This window comes from Festucalex cinctus, chromosome 13 (assembly GCF_051991245.1).
Source record: "Festucalex cinctus isolate MCC-2025b chromosome 13, RoL_Fcin_1.0, whole genome shotgun sequence".
Taxonomy (NCBI): domain Eukaryota; kingdom Metazoa; phylum Chordata; class Actinopteri; order Syngnathiformes; family Syngnathidae; genus Festucalex; species Festucalex cinctus.
Window position 1 is genome coordinate 27,233,975 of NC_135423.1, and position 17,248 is coordinate 27,251,222.

The following is a 17,248-nucleotide window of genomic DNA, read 5'->3' on the forward strand; positions in this document are numbered from 1 at the left end:
TATAAATTTATGACATTACACATGCATTTTTTTTTTGGACACACCTCTTTAATGATAATACGGATCTGCATGGTCAATTTTCATGTAGGGTTCTATAGTCACATTAGTCAGGAAGATATAGGCCTAATCGTTCAATCATGAATACGCAAATAACAAAATTAGCCTTTGTCCACACCAGAATTATTTGTACTAAGTTTAAAATATATATAAACATATATAGGCTTAAGCTTGTGGTCTGCATAGCCCAGGGGTGTCAAAGTCATGTTAGCTGAGGGGCCGCATGGAGGAAAATATATTACCAAGTGGGCCACATCGGTAAAATAACGTTTTGTTTTGTTTTTAGCTTTATGAAATCATCACCCCTTTGCGGTCCTGATCCGGCCCGCTGGCCTTATGTTTGATACCTCTGATGTAGCCTATGTTGTGCATGATGGAAGCAGTGCAACAAGTAGGCCCTATGGGCTATTGTGCAAAAAAAAAAAGAAAGACATTTGTGAGTCATAAACAGTCTCACATTGTGGCTGGGTTGTAGGATCATATTTTATTTACAAACAACCCACAAGGGTTGACACGTTCCGCCGTAATAAACATGACAGTATACCTGTGGCTTGTCAGGCTATAACCGGACTTCATGATATCCGATGAATGCAGCCTATATATTGACATGTGGTGTCCGTTAAATAATTAGCAAATGTTTCAAAACTTAAGTGGTGTCCGAGGGGGGAGAATGGAGCCGCAGCTGCAGCTGCGCGGCACACACGCATAGGACCTCAGGCTAAATATGAAGAGAAAGAGACGAGCAATTGTTCGAACCGGGAGCTGACTGCATGGCGCCTCTAGCACAGAGAGCGATATAGCGATCACGATCACGCAATGTCCCGTGCACGGGTAAACCTGGACCGTATGATCTGAAGCCAACCTGTACACAGCCACAAACAAACAAACGATTAAATGAATAAATACTAGAAGTGTCAAAATGAGTGCATTAATTTGGAGTTAATTTAAAGTTCCTTTAATGGCAAAAAATTTTTAACGCATGATTAATGACCGCCCCTTACTTGGAAAGTATCAATTCCACTCGCAACGCAGCAAACATATCCAGTCAAAATTTATCAGTAATGCATTTATTAATAATGTATATATTTGTGGAGACTGGGGTCAAGTTGTATTTTTGCAATTTTAAAAAATGTGCAGAATTTCACAAGTTACTTCATGTTAAAAGTTATTATGAAAAGAAAAAAAAATCACTGAACTGTCACCAATATCTTAAAAAAATGCAATTATGCCATCTAGTAGCAGAAAAATGACCAACACAAATCAAAATCACACTTTTTTTTTTCAGTACATCTTTTTTAATTTTAACTAAATTTTATAAATTATGAAATTGCTGCATCAATGACTGCAATGAATGCAGTAGGCGGGGTACACCCTGGACTGGTTGCCAGCCAATCGCAGACATACATACATATATACATACATACATACATACATACATACATACATACATACATACATACATACATACATACATACATACATACATACATACATACATACATAAATTAAAAACAACAGAAAACGTGAACATGTAGTTACACTATATCCATTATATTTTCTATGGGCCTCCCGCTTTTCCAGGATGAGGCGACTCGCGGGTGAGCGGGAGCCCATCCAGGCTGAATTTGGGGGAAAGGCGGGGTGCGCCAGTCGCCAGTGCGTCCAGTAACTTTTGTAACAGCAATTATTTAACATTGAAAAGCAGCTTTCTTCTCAGCTGATGATAATGAACGTCGAGTGAGGTGACGCCTCAACTGGCCAACGAATACTGACCCGCTTCGGTGGGGGGTGGGATTTTTCCTTTCATTGTTTAATATTTGATCCTGTTGACATGTTTTCTTACTACTAATGCTTCTGACACCTCCTTCTCATATCGAGTCTGACCACAACTCTCATAGCCACGCCTATGAGGCCCACAATTGGCCCAAAAAGCGTAAAATCAGCAATCAAAGGGGCTCGGTTCATTAGAGTGGGGGTTGAGGCACGAGGAAGGATATGTGAGATAGTCGCAGCCCCGCAGTGAACGGGGACACGTCTCTCCTGTCCCGTCAGTGTGGGATGACTGAAGCAAAGGAACGGGTCACTTTTTTTTTTAAAGGGAAACTGCGCAACTGGGAAATAGCTACGCTACGCGGATCAGAATAAAGGACGAGAAAAGACTGAAAGGAAACTCCGGACTGTTGAAGTAACATGCTGTGTGACTGTAACTGGCGGGGCCGTTGTAAACTGACAAGGCAGAATTGATCAAACAGATCGGAATCATTTTTCATTTCGAGTTCTCTTGATGCACCGATGAGAGAGCCAGGATTTCCAGGGACTGCGATGGCTTATCACCCTTTCCACGCGCACCGACCGACCGACTTCCCCATGTCCGCTTTCTTAGCGGCCGCTCAGCCATCTTTCTTTCCCGCGCTCAGCCTTCCCCCCGGGGCGCTCAGCAAGTCGATCTCGGAACACAGTTTAGCTGGGGCGGAAACGAGACTCCACCCGGTGCTGAGCCACCACCAGGCTGGTCAACTCCGCAGCATCAAAAGCCTGGAACCCGAAGAGGAAGTGGACGATGATCCCAAAGTGACTTTGGAAGCCAAGGATCTTTGGGACCAATTTCATAAACTCGGCACCGAAATGGTGATTACTAAGTCCGGAAGGTAAGAAGTGCAGACGAATAGCACTATACTGATATTTTAACTGTTTACAAAAAAAGAAGAAGAAGAAGAAAAAAAAAGTCAAACGATTTGCAGCAATTTTTTTTTTTTGAGGATTATTTGACTATATTTAAATGTTGTAATTATTATTTCTCATATTTTCTTTCGATTAATGATATATATCCCTTTTGAACATGTAAACTGATTGATTGATTGATGATTTTATTGGGGTTTTCTTTTCATTTAATTTGTTTTTCTGCTGTTTGTTTATATGTTCAATAATTAAAATAAATAAATCAAATCATATATATATATATATATATATATATATATATATATATATATATATCAACAAGCATACAGGACTGCCTCAGAAAATTTGAATATTGTGATAAAGTCCTTTATTTTCTGAAATGCAATTAAAAAACAAAAATATCATACATTCTGGATTCACTTGGAAACACTTGCAGGTGTTTCGAGTTAATTAGACGATTAAATTAGTTGAATTAATGATATTCTAATATTTTGAGATTGGATATTTGAGTTTTGTTGTAAGCCGTAAGCCATAATCAGCAATATTAAAAATAATAAAAGGCTTGTAATATTTCAGTTGATTTGTAATGGATCCAGAATGTATGACATTTTGTTTTGTTTTTAATTGCATTACAGAAAATAAATAAAACTTGATCACAATATTCTAATTTTTTGAAACAGTCCTTTATGTGTGTGTGTAGAGAGAGAGAGAGAGAGAGAGAGAGAGAGAGAGAGAGAGAGAGAGAGAGAGAGAGAGAGAGAGAGAGAGAGAGGGGTTAAACGTTAAATAGTAGTAAAATTAGAAGTAAAAGGAAATTATGAGCTATTACGTTTGAATTATGGTTGTTAAATGTAGTTCATTTTAAAATAAGACTTGGCCCGAACTGTTCCTCGTATACCAAATTAAAAACAACAGGAAATATCATTTGGAAATAACGACTATTGCAGCATGAAATAAGCCTGAAAGAAACACGATGATGCGTTCACAAACTCGCGACTTTCACCAATTGTTTATAACATCAATTAAAATGCAGTCGATGTACCCCTCTTTATGGACTTTTAATGTCAGTGTTTGCCGCATCTGACGCGACTGTCTTGACTTATAGGAGGATGTTCCCACCGTTCAAAGTACGAATAAACGGGCTGGATAAAAAAGCAAAATACATTTTGCTGATGGACATCGTGGCAGCGGACGACTGCCGCTACAAGTTCCACAACTCCCGCTGGATGGTGGCGGGCAAGGCCGACCCGGAGATGCCCAAGAGAATGTACATCCATCCGGACAGTCCAGCCACTGGCGAGCAGTGGATGGCCAAGCCTGTTGCGTTCCATAAACTCAAACTCACCAATAACATATCGGATAAGCACGGATTTGTGAGTACAACCTATTATTATTATTAGTGTTATTATTATTATTATTATTATTATTATTATTATTATTATTATTATTATTAGTAGTAGTAGTAGTAGTAGTAGTAGTAGTAGTAGTAGTAGTATTGTCCTGTTATCTACAGATTATTTGCTGGGTTGTTTTTGTCAACTCGTTTTTATGACACTATAGAATATGTATATATATATATATATATATATATATATATATATATATATATATATATATATATATATATATATATATATATACATATATATACATATTCTATAGTGTCATATATTTTCATTCACACTTTTCCATAAGAATATATATATATATATATATATATATATATATATATTCTTATGGAAAAGTGTGAATGAAAATATAAGTATTTAATGCTTCCAAAAAATGTATATATAAATGTTTTTTATTGTTTTGATTTTTAATTCACTTGACGCATGCGAGCGTCAGTATACCTTTTCTTTTTTGAAACGCTTATATATATATATATATATATATATATATATATATATATATATATATATATACTGTAAAAAAAAAAAAAAAACGTAAAAAAAACGGTAATTTCCCGGCAGCTGGGGCGCCAGTAAATTACAGTAAAAATAACTGGTTTTTCCCGTAATGAAATCAAAGTTTTTAACTGTAATTTTATTATAATTGAGCCTTATTTTCAGGGATTTTAAGTGTTTAATTAAAAACATTACTCAACAATTAAATAAACTAGACATAGAGTAAGAAATTGGATGTTATTAGTTGTTTTTTAATTACATTAGTTTAAGGAAAAATGTTTAATAATTTGTGTTTGATGTAAAATACCAGTATACAGACAAAATAATATGAGACAAAAGACGTCAAAAATATATAAAAAAATCGATATTGGTTTATTTTCAGGCTTTTTAAATGTTTAATTAGAAAAATTTTCGCATTTTAAAACAATTAAATGAATTATAAAGAGTCAGTAAACATTGTATTACAAATAATGTTTAAATGGACAGAAATCGGAAACCTGTGTTTGTGTTTGTTGTTGTTTTATTTTCTTCTTTCAATTGCCGCATGCAGACCATCCTAAATTCAATGCACAAGTACCAGCCCAGATTCCATATTGTGCGGGCCAACGACATATTGAAGCTCCCTTACAGCACGTTTCGGACATACGTCTTTCCGGAGACTGAGTTTGTGGCTGTGACGGCATATCAGAACGACAAGGTGAGTTACTTGCATTAGCACGCGTGCTGTTATCATCATGAGCAAATCATTTTGTGACACAGTTGTGGATGGTCTGAAATAAATAGGCGGGTAGATATTGTTGGGTCATATTATTAGAACGCCTCTTCTCAGAAATAAACATGCAGTTGAATACCATATAATACGATTGAAAATTCAGTCACAGATTAAAACGGGATTTATGTTTTTGTGCCTTTTCGCTTCATAAACGCTTGTTGGATTTGTCTCCGGTGGAATTAATATAAGCCAATAGGGAGGGCCTTTAATGATGTCAAGGAGTCCCGATCGACTATAAGGCCATTTTCAAGGACTGGCCATCAATTAACTAAGAAGGAAAAAAAACTATCCTTGTTGAAATGTTTTGTGCGTGAATGCCACAGTGGAGCAAAGTAGGTCAACAATTGATTGTTCCATCCATCCATCCATTTTCTCGACCGCTTATTCCTCACAAGTGTCGCGGGGGGTGCTGGCGCCTATCTCAGCTGGCTCTGGGCAGTAGGCGGGGGACACCCTGGACTTGTTGCCAGCCAATCGCAGACAATTGATTGTTAACACCGGAATTTGAATGTCTGTAATACCTTGCGATATTCCATCCAAGCAGCAAAATTAATTATTCATATCACAATCATCTGTTAAAGCATTGCAGCCTCTGTGTGTGCGTGTTTTTTTTGTTTTTTTTTTGTTTTTTGTTTTTTTAGCTCTTCGTGTCGGCTAAACATGAGAGCCGTTATTTTGCGGGTGAATTGCGGCTCATATGAGTATTTCATTAAAAGTGCAAATTCGAGCCCCGGCCTGTCAAGCATGTTAGGTCCCTATTTTAATCTAAATGTATTTCTTAGACATAAATATATTGTATCATGTATCATGATACACTAAATGAGCTGAACTCTAGCCTAAATGCAGACAGCTTTTTTTTTTTATTATTTTTTTTTAATTATCGCTCTTCTTGTCATTGACAGATAACGCAACTTAAGATTGACAACAATCCATTTGCCAAAGGATTTAGAGACACTGGGAACGGAAGACGGGAGAAAAGGTTTTTTTTTTGTTATTATTATTATTATTATTATTATTATTATTATTATTATTATTATTGTTGTTGTTGTTGTTGCTGTCGTTGGCAGGAAACAATTAACTATGCCATCGCTGCGAATGTTTGAGGACCAGGGCAGGGATGGCGCGGAATCGGATGCTTCAAGTGAAACTGCGACCGCTCAAGACGTGGTTCATTCCCCACTGGGGTCGGGTACAAGCCCCCCGCGGTTCAACAGAACTGGTCAAGGTGGCTTGCTTATTTTCTTATTATTTTATTTCAGATACTTGTTATAGTAATTCCTCTATGAGTGTAGATTAAATGTAAATTATTAGTTAAATCATAGATTTCAAACATTAGGCATGCGGGCCGGATCAGGCTGGCAAAGGGGTTTAATCTGGCCCGCGAGATGATTTTGTAAAGTTAAAAAAAATAATAATAATAAATAAATAAATTTTAATGTCAGACTAATTAATCAGTCGGCCACAATCAAAATATATAACATTTGTAACTTCACAAGCAGTCCTCAGATGAGCAATGCAACTCGTACGGGGGAATCATCCTGGATGTCATTATTTTACACACAAATTAAAGTTAATAGAGGTGACAAAATTAGTGCATTAATTTTGAGTAAATTTAAAGTTCCTTTAATGCCACAAATTTTTTTAACGCACGATTAATGACCGCCCCTTATTAAAGTAACAATTCCACTCGCAACGCATGAGAGACATCCAGTCAAAATTTACCAGTATTGCATTTATTAATAATGCATATATTTGTGGAGACTGGGGTCAAGTTGTATTTTTTCACTTTAAAAATGAGCAGAATTTCACAACTTACTTAATGTTAAAGATTATTATGAAAAGCAAAAAAAAAAAATCACTGAACTGTCACCAATATCTTAAAAAATGCAATTATGCCATCTCGTGGCAGAAAAATGACCAACACAAATCAATATCACACTCTTTTTTTTTTTATTTATTTTTTTTAGTTCATCTTTTTAATTGTAACTCAATTTTATGAATTCTGAAATTGCTGTATCAGTGACTAAAAGATGCAGCCATATTTCTATTAGTTAAAAATAAATCAGTTTTTGTTGAGTATGAAAATTTAAAAATATATTTTCCTGTTCATTAAGAACAGAAATAAAAGTTGTGATTAATCGTGAGTTAACTATTGAAGTCATGCGATTAATTACGATGAAAAATTTTAATCACCTGACACCCCTAAAAGTTACGGTTTGCCTAATTATTATTATTATTATTATTATTATTATTATTATTATTATTATTAGTAGTAGTAGTAGTAGTAGTAGTAGTAGTAGTAGTAGTATATTTTTAATCATAGCCTGACAAACGTATTAAATACAACACAAATTCAATTACTGGTAACACAAATAGATATGACAAGGATTAGCGTCCTTATAACGGCATTAACTGCGCCACGCAATGCATTCTGGGGACAATATATATATGCAAAACAGGTCGGTTTAACACGTCCAAAACTTAGCGTTGCCGTATACCATTTGCATTTGTATTATTTTTTGGAACAACATGATGACAGTTGAGTTCCGTAATTTAGGGCTGGCACACAAATAGCGAAAATCTGCGTTTAATTGACGGCAATCGTAATATATTTTCCTCCATGCGGCCCCTCAGCTAACATGAGTTTGACACCCCTGATTTAAATCATATTTAAATCTAAATTATTTCTCTATTATTTCAATTGCAATCTAAATGTTAAGGGTGCATGTTGCTGATATATTCTTTGGTGAAAATAATATACATTAACAATGTAAATAAATCCATGTAAATACATTTCAACTTAAATATTCATAAATTTAACACGAAACCGGGTGATAATAATGTTGCCTATTATTACCAAAATGGAAATACCTCTTAAACAACATATTTAAAATAATCTTGAAAAAAAAAACATTTCTATAGCTTCAACATGTTTCTCAGTTCTGCATCCTATCAATTAACAAAATGTGGCATGACCTCATTAATAAACCACACAATGAACAAATGAGTTCCACTTGTTCACGTTTCAAGAAGGCGACTTCGACCTTCAGCATTTGGCAACTTTGTTGATGTTCATAAATCCAATTGGAACTTTTCTAAGAATGAATGAATTAGAAGATTTCTACAAACGATCATTATTATGTGTTTGGAAATTTACTGTGTAACTACAGTGGTGTCCAAACTACGGCCCAGGGGCCATTTGCGGCCCGCCGTCCATTTTTCAGTGGCCCGTGACATATGCTAAACATGGCATTTGACTCAGTTCAAATAAACAAAACAAAAATGTTTGGAGATGGTCAAAGTAAGAAGGGAGGGTATCGAAAAACAGGTGCCATTAAAGGTTATATTAGTTAACTAAAACTAATGAAAAAAATAAAACTAAAATTCAAAAAACAATATTGTTACCGAAATAAAATCAAAACGAAAACTAACTAAAACTACATTTTATGTTTACAAAACTAACTATAACTATAATTATAGCAAACATGTCCTTCGTTTTAGTCTTTGGTAATTCATTTAATGCATGAGCCTTTGGGGATGATTTTAAATGGGATTCTTAGTAGATTTATTTTAATATAAACCGGAATAATGACGTTTGAAAGTATGTCTCACAGAAGTGACGTCTAGCAGCAGCCAATAGAAAAGCACCTTCAGAAGACATTGCTCCCATGGTGTTTTTTAAATATTGCGCACAAGTAATACACATTAAAAAAAATACTAATAATAAAACTAACAAACGAAACTAAAACTAAGCATTTCTTTAAAGAACTAAAATAAATAAAAACAGAAGCACCCTGAAAACTGATAAAAACTAACTACAGTCAAACCCCGATTTTCGAACATAATCCGTTCCAGAAGGCTGTTCTAAAAGCAATTTGTTCGAAATCCAAAACAATTTTTCCCATTATAATTAATGTAAATAATTTTAATCCGTTCCAAGTCTAAAAAAAACTTTTTCCAATTTTTTTTTCTAACACCATAAACTGCACTATTTATTGTTTACCATAAATAGAAAAGGATATCCTATCCAAAATGATGAAAAAAACAAACAAAATGCAACCATTTCTTTTTTAAATTCAATAGTTCTGCACACTACTTTCCTCTTTTCTTCACCAGCTTTACCATTTGCACTTGCTTTCTTTGGACCCATGATTAGGGGCTGATTTTCTGTATGTGGCCCTCAAATGAAAAGGTTTGGACACCCCTGGTGTACTATCACAGTCACATAACAGTTTGCCTTCTGGTATTATATGTTGTTTTAGATGAGAAAACGTGCACTGACAGTGAGCAGGAGCTTGAAAACTACGGTGAGCGCTGCACAAGCACCAACAGCCCGGTGACAGAACCAGTGTCCCCCTATAGCTCTCGGTGTGAGGAGCAGATGAAAGAAAGTCCTGATACGGACAAGAAGGATGAGCCCACATTCAATGTCCGGAGCCAGGACAAAGACAAAGCTGAGAGCAGGCATCAGAAGGACACCGTCGATATATTGATGAAGGACTCGGAGGCTGGGAGCATCAGTTCTATTAAGGCCACCTTCTCCCCACTCATGGTCCAAACCGAAAGCCCTTCACACTTCAACCCAGGTCATTTACAAAGCCTGGCACTGTCTGGCCTTCACAGCCAACAGTTTTTTAACCCTCTAAACAGCGGATCACCACTTTTCTTTCACCCTGGGCAGTTTGCCATGACCCCTGGAGCCCTTTCTGCAATGGGAATGGGGCATTTACTGGCCTCCGTATCTGGAGCAAGTAGTTTGGAAAACAGCAACCTCTCTTCACAAGGAACAGGAGGAACCACCAATGCCTTCCCCTTCCATTTGTCTCAGCACATGCTAGCTTCTCAGGTAAGTTACTTCGTCAGTGACACTTGCACCATTAGGTTTGATATTTGCTCTAAGGCTATAAACTGGGAGGTGCTTCACTTTACTCTTAAGCCTAATTCACACTGACTGCGGAACGGGCGCGGTGCATTTTCCGTACGGCGGCCGTACGGATGCCTCAAGGACTGCACCGCGTGCGTTGCGTGTCCGGAAATCTGCTCCCGATAGACCACACGATCATGTGGGGTTCAAGCTGGCGAGTTGAGTTCATCCAATATCAACCGTGTATATAGAGTCCTATTTGTAAACAATAGCCATGCTTGCCTGTTGTCACATCGATATGCTTTTTGGACATTATTTCTGGGACTTCTACCATGGCTGTTCTCCATGGGTAAGTACGTTTTGTGTTTAATTAGTGTCATTTTGTCGTGTTTAATTTATTCTGAGATCATTTTTGTCTTAAATGTCCGACTGATGTCATGCTATGCAGCTAGCTAGCTTCCCTCCACAAAAAACAAGTTTGCAAACGGTTTTATTTTGAAATATACCGGATTTACCTTACCGGACGCTCGATTTCCTGTCCGGCTCGTGTAATTTCTTCAGCTTCATGAAAATCCGCAGGCGGCATCCGGAGGAAATAGGAAACCTTACGCATGGCCGCAGTCGTTCCGCACCAAAGGTGGTGTGAATTGACACGTAGACTTGAATGCGTTCTATCCTTGCGGCGTCCGTACAGCCGCCGTACGGACAACGCACCGCAGCCGTTCCGCAGTCAGTGTGAATTGGGCTTTACTCATTACTCTTTGCTCACTTACTAATAGGGATGTAACAATATCCAAACATCACAATACGATATCACGATACGAAGGTCACGATCCGATAATTATCATAATATTGTAGGGGCGTTGGCGATATTTTAACATTGTAAACAACATTGTAAAAAAAAAAAGAGAGCTCATGCTAAAAAAAAAAGGAACAATATTGTGCTTTTGTACATAACTGCAATGCATATAAACCACCTGCAATCTCTAATAACAATATTGAGGCACTTACTTGGTAATGCAGGCACACATTGATCGCTTCACAAGTAAGGACGTAATGATAAGTGCAATATCGTGATATTAAAACTGCTACAATATCGTCTGCGTCATGGTCATGATATTTAAATGCAACACATCTGTTAAGAAAGTCAGGTTGATTTCTATTTGTGCAGTTCTAGCACCCTCTGGTGGCTAGTTTTTAGTGCAGTTGAATTTTCATATGGCATGTTTTGGCCCTTCTATATTTAAAATCCACACGAATTGTCAGATGAAGGGGCACGTAATATGCCTGTGAATCGAGTCAATATGTGGAAGAACTCAATGTGTGCGTGCAATCCGGTGAATTAGCAACATAATATAATAATAACTAGACTAAGCAATTTCTGGAGAAATTGCGTGGGAATGCTGAAAGCCGAATGCTAATAGCTGAATGCTAATGAAGGAAACAAAGAAACTGAAAATTACAAAGTGATTACCTATTAATTACTAGTAAAAACTAGTAGTAGTAGTAGTAGTAGTAGTAGTAGTAGTAGAAACAGTAGTAGTATTACTAGTAATTATTAAGTAGTAACTTGTAGTTAAATGATTGTGACATTTTATGTAATTGTAGTGAACAACAACAAATATAAAACAAAACAAACAAAATAAATTTTTTTTAGTACAATACTGTATGTGTTCATGCAATCTACTACAAAGTTGAGCCAAACTGAAACTAAACTTATTAGATCGATATTTTAGTGCCAGTATCGATCCGGTATCGATACTGTCGAGGTATCAATAATATCGATGACCTAACTTGTCGGGCTAAAAGTCATGGCTTATGGTGTAGTCATATTTAAAAGTGACATCTGATGCTGAACAATTAATGGACACTGGCAAAAAGAATTGTCTGCAACATGGCCTTGGCTGATTCCTCATACTCTGCTGCCATCTGCTGGCCGTTTTTGAAACATGGAACCTAATAACTACCATTGTTTGAAGCCACCAAACCACCAAACATGTACACGTGTTTGGGAGTGAAATGCAGAGTATTCAACGTTTTTGGGTTTGAATGTGAATTGCTCATTTAAAACTTTTTCAGTCATAAATGGTCAAACAAAAACACTATTGTGAAGATATTTTGTGTCAAATTATTACAAAGCGCAACTATAAAGAATTATACAATGACTACTATATGAAATCAAAGTTGTGCTAAAACATTTCCCAAGGAGGGATCGAACCATAATCTCCCACGGGCCAATCCATTACTTTAACCATTCAGCTATCACAGACATGTAGGTGTCTGTGACAATATATACTATTATACGTAAAACAATTGTGTTAAATGTAAAATGTTAAATGTAATGGGAAAAAAAAATACGTTGCTCCAGTCAGGGTTTGAACCGGCGCACCATTCGTACGGCTCTCTTGCAATGCACTTGGCTTGAGCACTTAACTGAGTGAACTAACATGAATGAGTGAGCATCAGAGCAAATAGGCGTATTTGTAATTTAAAGTGTCATCTGATGCTGAACGTGCTGATTTGGGATACGTGTTTAAATATGTGTTTTACAATTATGACAAGAGCGAAGGATTGTTGTCAAGAGATTTTAGTTTTAACTAAAAAAAAAAAAAAAAAGAAGTATATACAGTCAAGAGATTGGAATTGAACCCACAACCTCCTGATTCCTGGACAAATAATTTAACCACTCGACCACCACAGCTGCAATCTGTGACATTATTATTATTATTAGGGCCCGAGCAGCGACCGCTGCGAGGTCCCTATTGTTCCTGAAGGAATTCTTATTAGGGCCCGAGCAGCGGCGGCGGCGGTGCCGCTGCGAGGCCCTATTGTTTTTGTAGGAATTCTTCTTATTATTAGGGCCCGAGCAGCGGCGGCGGCGGTGCCGCTGCGAGGCCCTATTGTTTTTGTAGGAATTCTTATTATTATTATTATTATTATTATTAGGGCCCGAGCAGCGGCGGCGGCGGTGCCGCTGCGAGGCCCTATTGTTTTTGTAGGAATTCTTCTTATTATTCTTCTTTTTCTTCTCCGCAAACAATAGCATTTTTGAGACACTAAACGTGAACGAAAACTCACCAAACTTTACACGCACATCAGGCCTGGCGAAAAATTTGATATTTTAAAGTCGCCATACATGATAACAGAAAAATGGCTCCTTAGCGCCCCCTACATAGGTTAAACGGATCCCTGTCCCGCTACGATTGTCCGACGGCTATGAAAATTGTGTGGCACCTGTAGCACATCCCAATGAACAAAAACCTCTTTGAAGTGTGTACCCTAAAATAGACAGAAAGTGAGGTATGAGTATTTAAATGTCCAATTTTTGCCAATTTTTGCACATTTACAGGGGTCATACTTTTGCCCGCTTCTCCTACACGGTTAACCCGATTGACTTCAAACTTGGGATGTACCATCTCAACACCTGGGACAACATCATTGTGAAAAATGACAAGTTTTTGATATACTATATGACGGTGGCGGCGCATCAAATTTAGAGTTTAAAAATTCTTACTTCACGAAGCATTGCCGGTTGTACGTTTATTCTAGAGCTACGAAAATTGGTACACATATGTAACAGGCTATGACCTACAAAAAACTCTTTTTGAACCATATGCTAAACCTAACAGGAAGTCCACCATTTTGATTTATTTTGGAACGTGTTGCCATTTTTTTGGCCATTTCATTGGGGTCTTATTTTAACGAACTCCTCCTACAGTGTTTATCCGATCATCTTCAAACTTGGTGTGATTCATCTTAAGATGTTGAAGATGAAAAGTTATTGAAAGCTTTGTATTTCGTCGCACACTGTTGTCATGGCATGCACTGTTTTTAAAGGAAAAAAAATATCCTTAAAGAAGCATTCCCATTTGTACGAAGCAGCTAGACCTACGAAAATTTGTAGACATATGTAACAGCCCAAGATGTACAAAAAAGTCTCTTGGTGCCCTGTGCTAAACCCAACAGGAAGTCCCCCAGGGGCCGGGCATCACATTTTGAGCTAAAAAACTCCTCTTTAACAAAGCATACCCGGCTGTACGTTTCACATAGAGTTACCAAAATTTGTAGAGGTATATAACAGACCTCGAGGTACAAAAAACTCTTTTTGAACCATATGCTAAACCTAACAGGACGTCCGCCATTTTGATTTACTTTGGAATGTGTTGCCATTTTTTTGGCCATTTCATAGGGGTCATATTTTAACAAACTCCTCCTACAGAGTTTATCCGATCATCTTCAAACTTGGTGTGATTCATCTTAAGATGTTGAAAATGAAAAGTTATTGAAAGTTTTTTATTTCGTCACACGCTGTTGTCGTGGCATGCACTTTTTGCAAAGGAAAAAAAATCTTATTAATGAAGCATTCCCAGTTGTACGAAGCAGCTAGAGCGACGAAAAATTGTAGACATATGTAACAAGTCTCTTGGTGCCATGTGCTTAACCTAACAGGAAGTCCCCCAGGGGCCGGGCATCACATTTTGAGCTAAAAAACTCCTCTTTAACGAAGCATTCCCGGTTGTACGTTTCACCTAGCGCTATGATAATTTGCAGGCATACATAAGAGCCCATGATGTACAAAAAAGTCTCTTGGAACTATGTGCTAAACCAAACAGGAAGTCTGCCATTTTGATTTATGATGGGATTTGTTGCCATTTTTTGTGGCCTTTTTCAGGGGTCATATTTTAACGAACCCCTCCTACAAAATTTATCCGACTGTCTTCAAACTTGGTGTGTTTCATCTTAAGATGTTTAAGATGCAAAGTAATCGAAAGTTTTTTATTTTGTAACACGCTGTTGCCATAGCAATGCATTGTTTGTCAAGTGCTGTTTTTTTTTTTTTTTATACACATGAAAACTCATGAAACTTTGCAAACACATCAGACTTGTCATGAACATGAATTTTCAGAGATTTATTGTGCAATTTGCAATAAATAGCGCCCTCTAGACATTTTTATGAAGCATTTCCGATTGTATGATTATGCTAGACCTACAAAAAAGTATTATGTAGCCATTTGCCAAACCAAAGAGGAAGTCCGCTATTTTGATTTTATTTTGGGAATTATACATCATTTTTGGCCTTTTTCATTCAACTTTGCACAGACAAGGCATGGAAAAAAGTAACATTTTAAATGGTCCTTGTTCCATGTAACAGTACCCCAACGTGCCAGTACCCTGACGTGCAAGTAACCCAACGTTGTGCTCAATAGCGCCCTCTATGCATTTTTATGGAGCATTTCCAATTGTATGATTCAAGCGATACACAACTAAAGATGACTTGACCTAGATTTGTGAAAACTGGGAGGCATACCTATTAGCTTAAGACCTACAAAAAGTATTCTGTAGCCGTATGCTAAACCTAAAAGGAAGTCCGCCATTTTGAATTTATTTTGGGAATTGCGCACCATATTTTGCGTTTTGATTAAACTTTGCACACACAAGGCTTGTCAAAAACATTTTAGATGGTCCTTGTCCTATTTGACAGTACCCCAACGTGCCAGTACCCCGACGTGCAAGTACCCCAACGTGGCACGCCTTTGCTGTAGCGATGCATTGTTTGCAAAGAATTTTTTTTTTTATATGATTCAGCTAGATGTGTGAATATTGGGAGGCATACCTATCAGCCGAATACCTCGACAAAGCATTCCATAGCAATGTGAACAAACACAAAAAGCATGGCAAAACATTTACAATTTAGACGGTTTCTTATGAAACAGTACCCTAACGTGCCAGTACCCCGACGTGCAAATACCCCAACGTGGCACGGGTTGCGAGGGCCCTTTATAGCTGCTCGCAGCTCTAGTTATTATTATTATTATTATTCTCCGCAAACAATCGCATTTTTGAGACGCTAAACGTGAACGAAAACTCACCAAACTTTACACGCACATCAGGCCTGGCGAAAAATTTGATATTTTAAAGTCGCCATACATGATAACAGAAAAATGGCTCCATAGCGCCACCTACATAGGTTAAACGGATCCCTGTCCCGCTACGATTGTCCTATGGCGACGAAAATTGTGTGGCACCCGTAGCACATCCAGATGAACAAAAACCTCTTTGATGTGTGTACCCTAAAATAGACAGAAAGTGAGGTATGATCATCTGAATGTCCAATTTTGGCCCAGTTTTGCACATTTACAGGGGTCATACTTTTGCCCGCTTCTCCTACACGGTTAACCCGATTGACTTCAAACTTGGGATGGACCATCTCAACACCTGGGACAACATCATTGTAAAAAATCTAAAGTTTTTGATATACTATATGATGGCGGCGACGCATCAAATTTAGAGTTTAAAAATTCTTACTTCACGAAGCATTGCCGGTTGTACGTTTAATCTGGAGCTATGAAAATTGGTACACATATGTAACAGGCTATGACCTACAAAAAACTCTTTTTGAACCATATGCTAAACCTCACAGGAAGTCCACCATTTTGATTTATTTTGGAACGTGTTGCCATTTTTTTGGCCATTTCATTGGGGTCTTATTTTAACGAACTCATCCTACAGTGTTTATCCGATCATCTTCAAACTTGGTGTGATTCATCTTAAGATGTTGAAGATGAAAAGTTATTGAAAGCTTTGTATTTCGTCGCACGCTGTTGTCATGGCATGCACTGTTTGCAAAGGAAAAAAAATATCCTTAAAGAAGCATTCCCATTTGTACGAAGCAGCGAGAGCTACGAAAATTTGTTGACATATGTAACAGCCCAAGATGTACAAAAAAGTCTCTTGGTGCCCTGTGCTAAACCCAACAGGAAGTCCCCCAGGGGCCGGGCATCACATTTTGAGCTAAAAAACTCCTCTTTAACAAAGCATACCCGGCTGTATGTTTCACCTAGAGTTACCAAAATTTGTAGAGGTATATAACAGCCCTCGAGGTACAAAAAACTCTTTTTGAACCATATGCTAAACCTCACAGGAAGTCCACCATTTTGATTTACTTTGGAATGTGTTGCCATTTTTTGGGCC

The 17,248-nt window shown here is 37.4% G+C and overlaps 1 protein-coding gene across 2 annotated transcripts in view; it reads left to right on the plus strand.

The window, feature by feature from the left end:
- Positions 1 to 1,808: 1,808 nt before the first annotated feature.
- The window catches only part of tbx2b (T-box transcription factor 2b), a 51,005-nt gene continuing 35,565 nt past the window's right edge, over positions 1,809 to 17,248 (plus strand). The window contains exons 1-7 of one of the 2 annotated variants that reach the window (XR_013288012.1): positions 1,810 to 2,705; positions 3,842 to 4,109; positions 5,191 to 5,337; positions 6,315 to 6,391; positions 6,480 to 6,637; positions 9,675 to 9,998; positions 10,094 to 10,258. Coding sequence is in view for 1 of the 2 variants with exons in the window: in XM_077541776.1 (XP_077397902.1) it covers positions 2,350 to 2,705; positions 3,842 to 4,109; positions 5,191 to 5,337; positions 6,315 to 6,391; positions 6,480 to 6,637; positions 9,675 to 10,258 (1,590 nt within the window). In the remaining variant the exon portion in view is untranslated. Of the gene's footprint in view, positions 2,706 to 3,841; positions 4,110 to 5,190; positions 5,338 to 6,314; positions 6,392 to 6,479; positions 6,638 to 9,674; positions 10,259 to 17,248 lie in introns of both variants that reach the window. The other variant, XM_077541776.1, reaches the window with a different exon arrangement.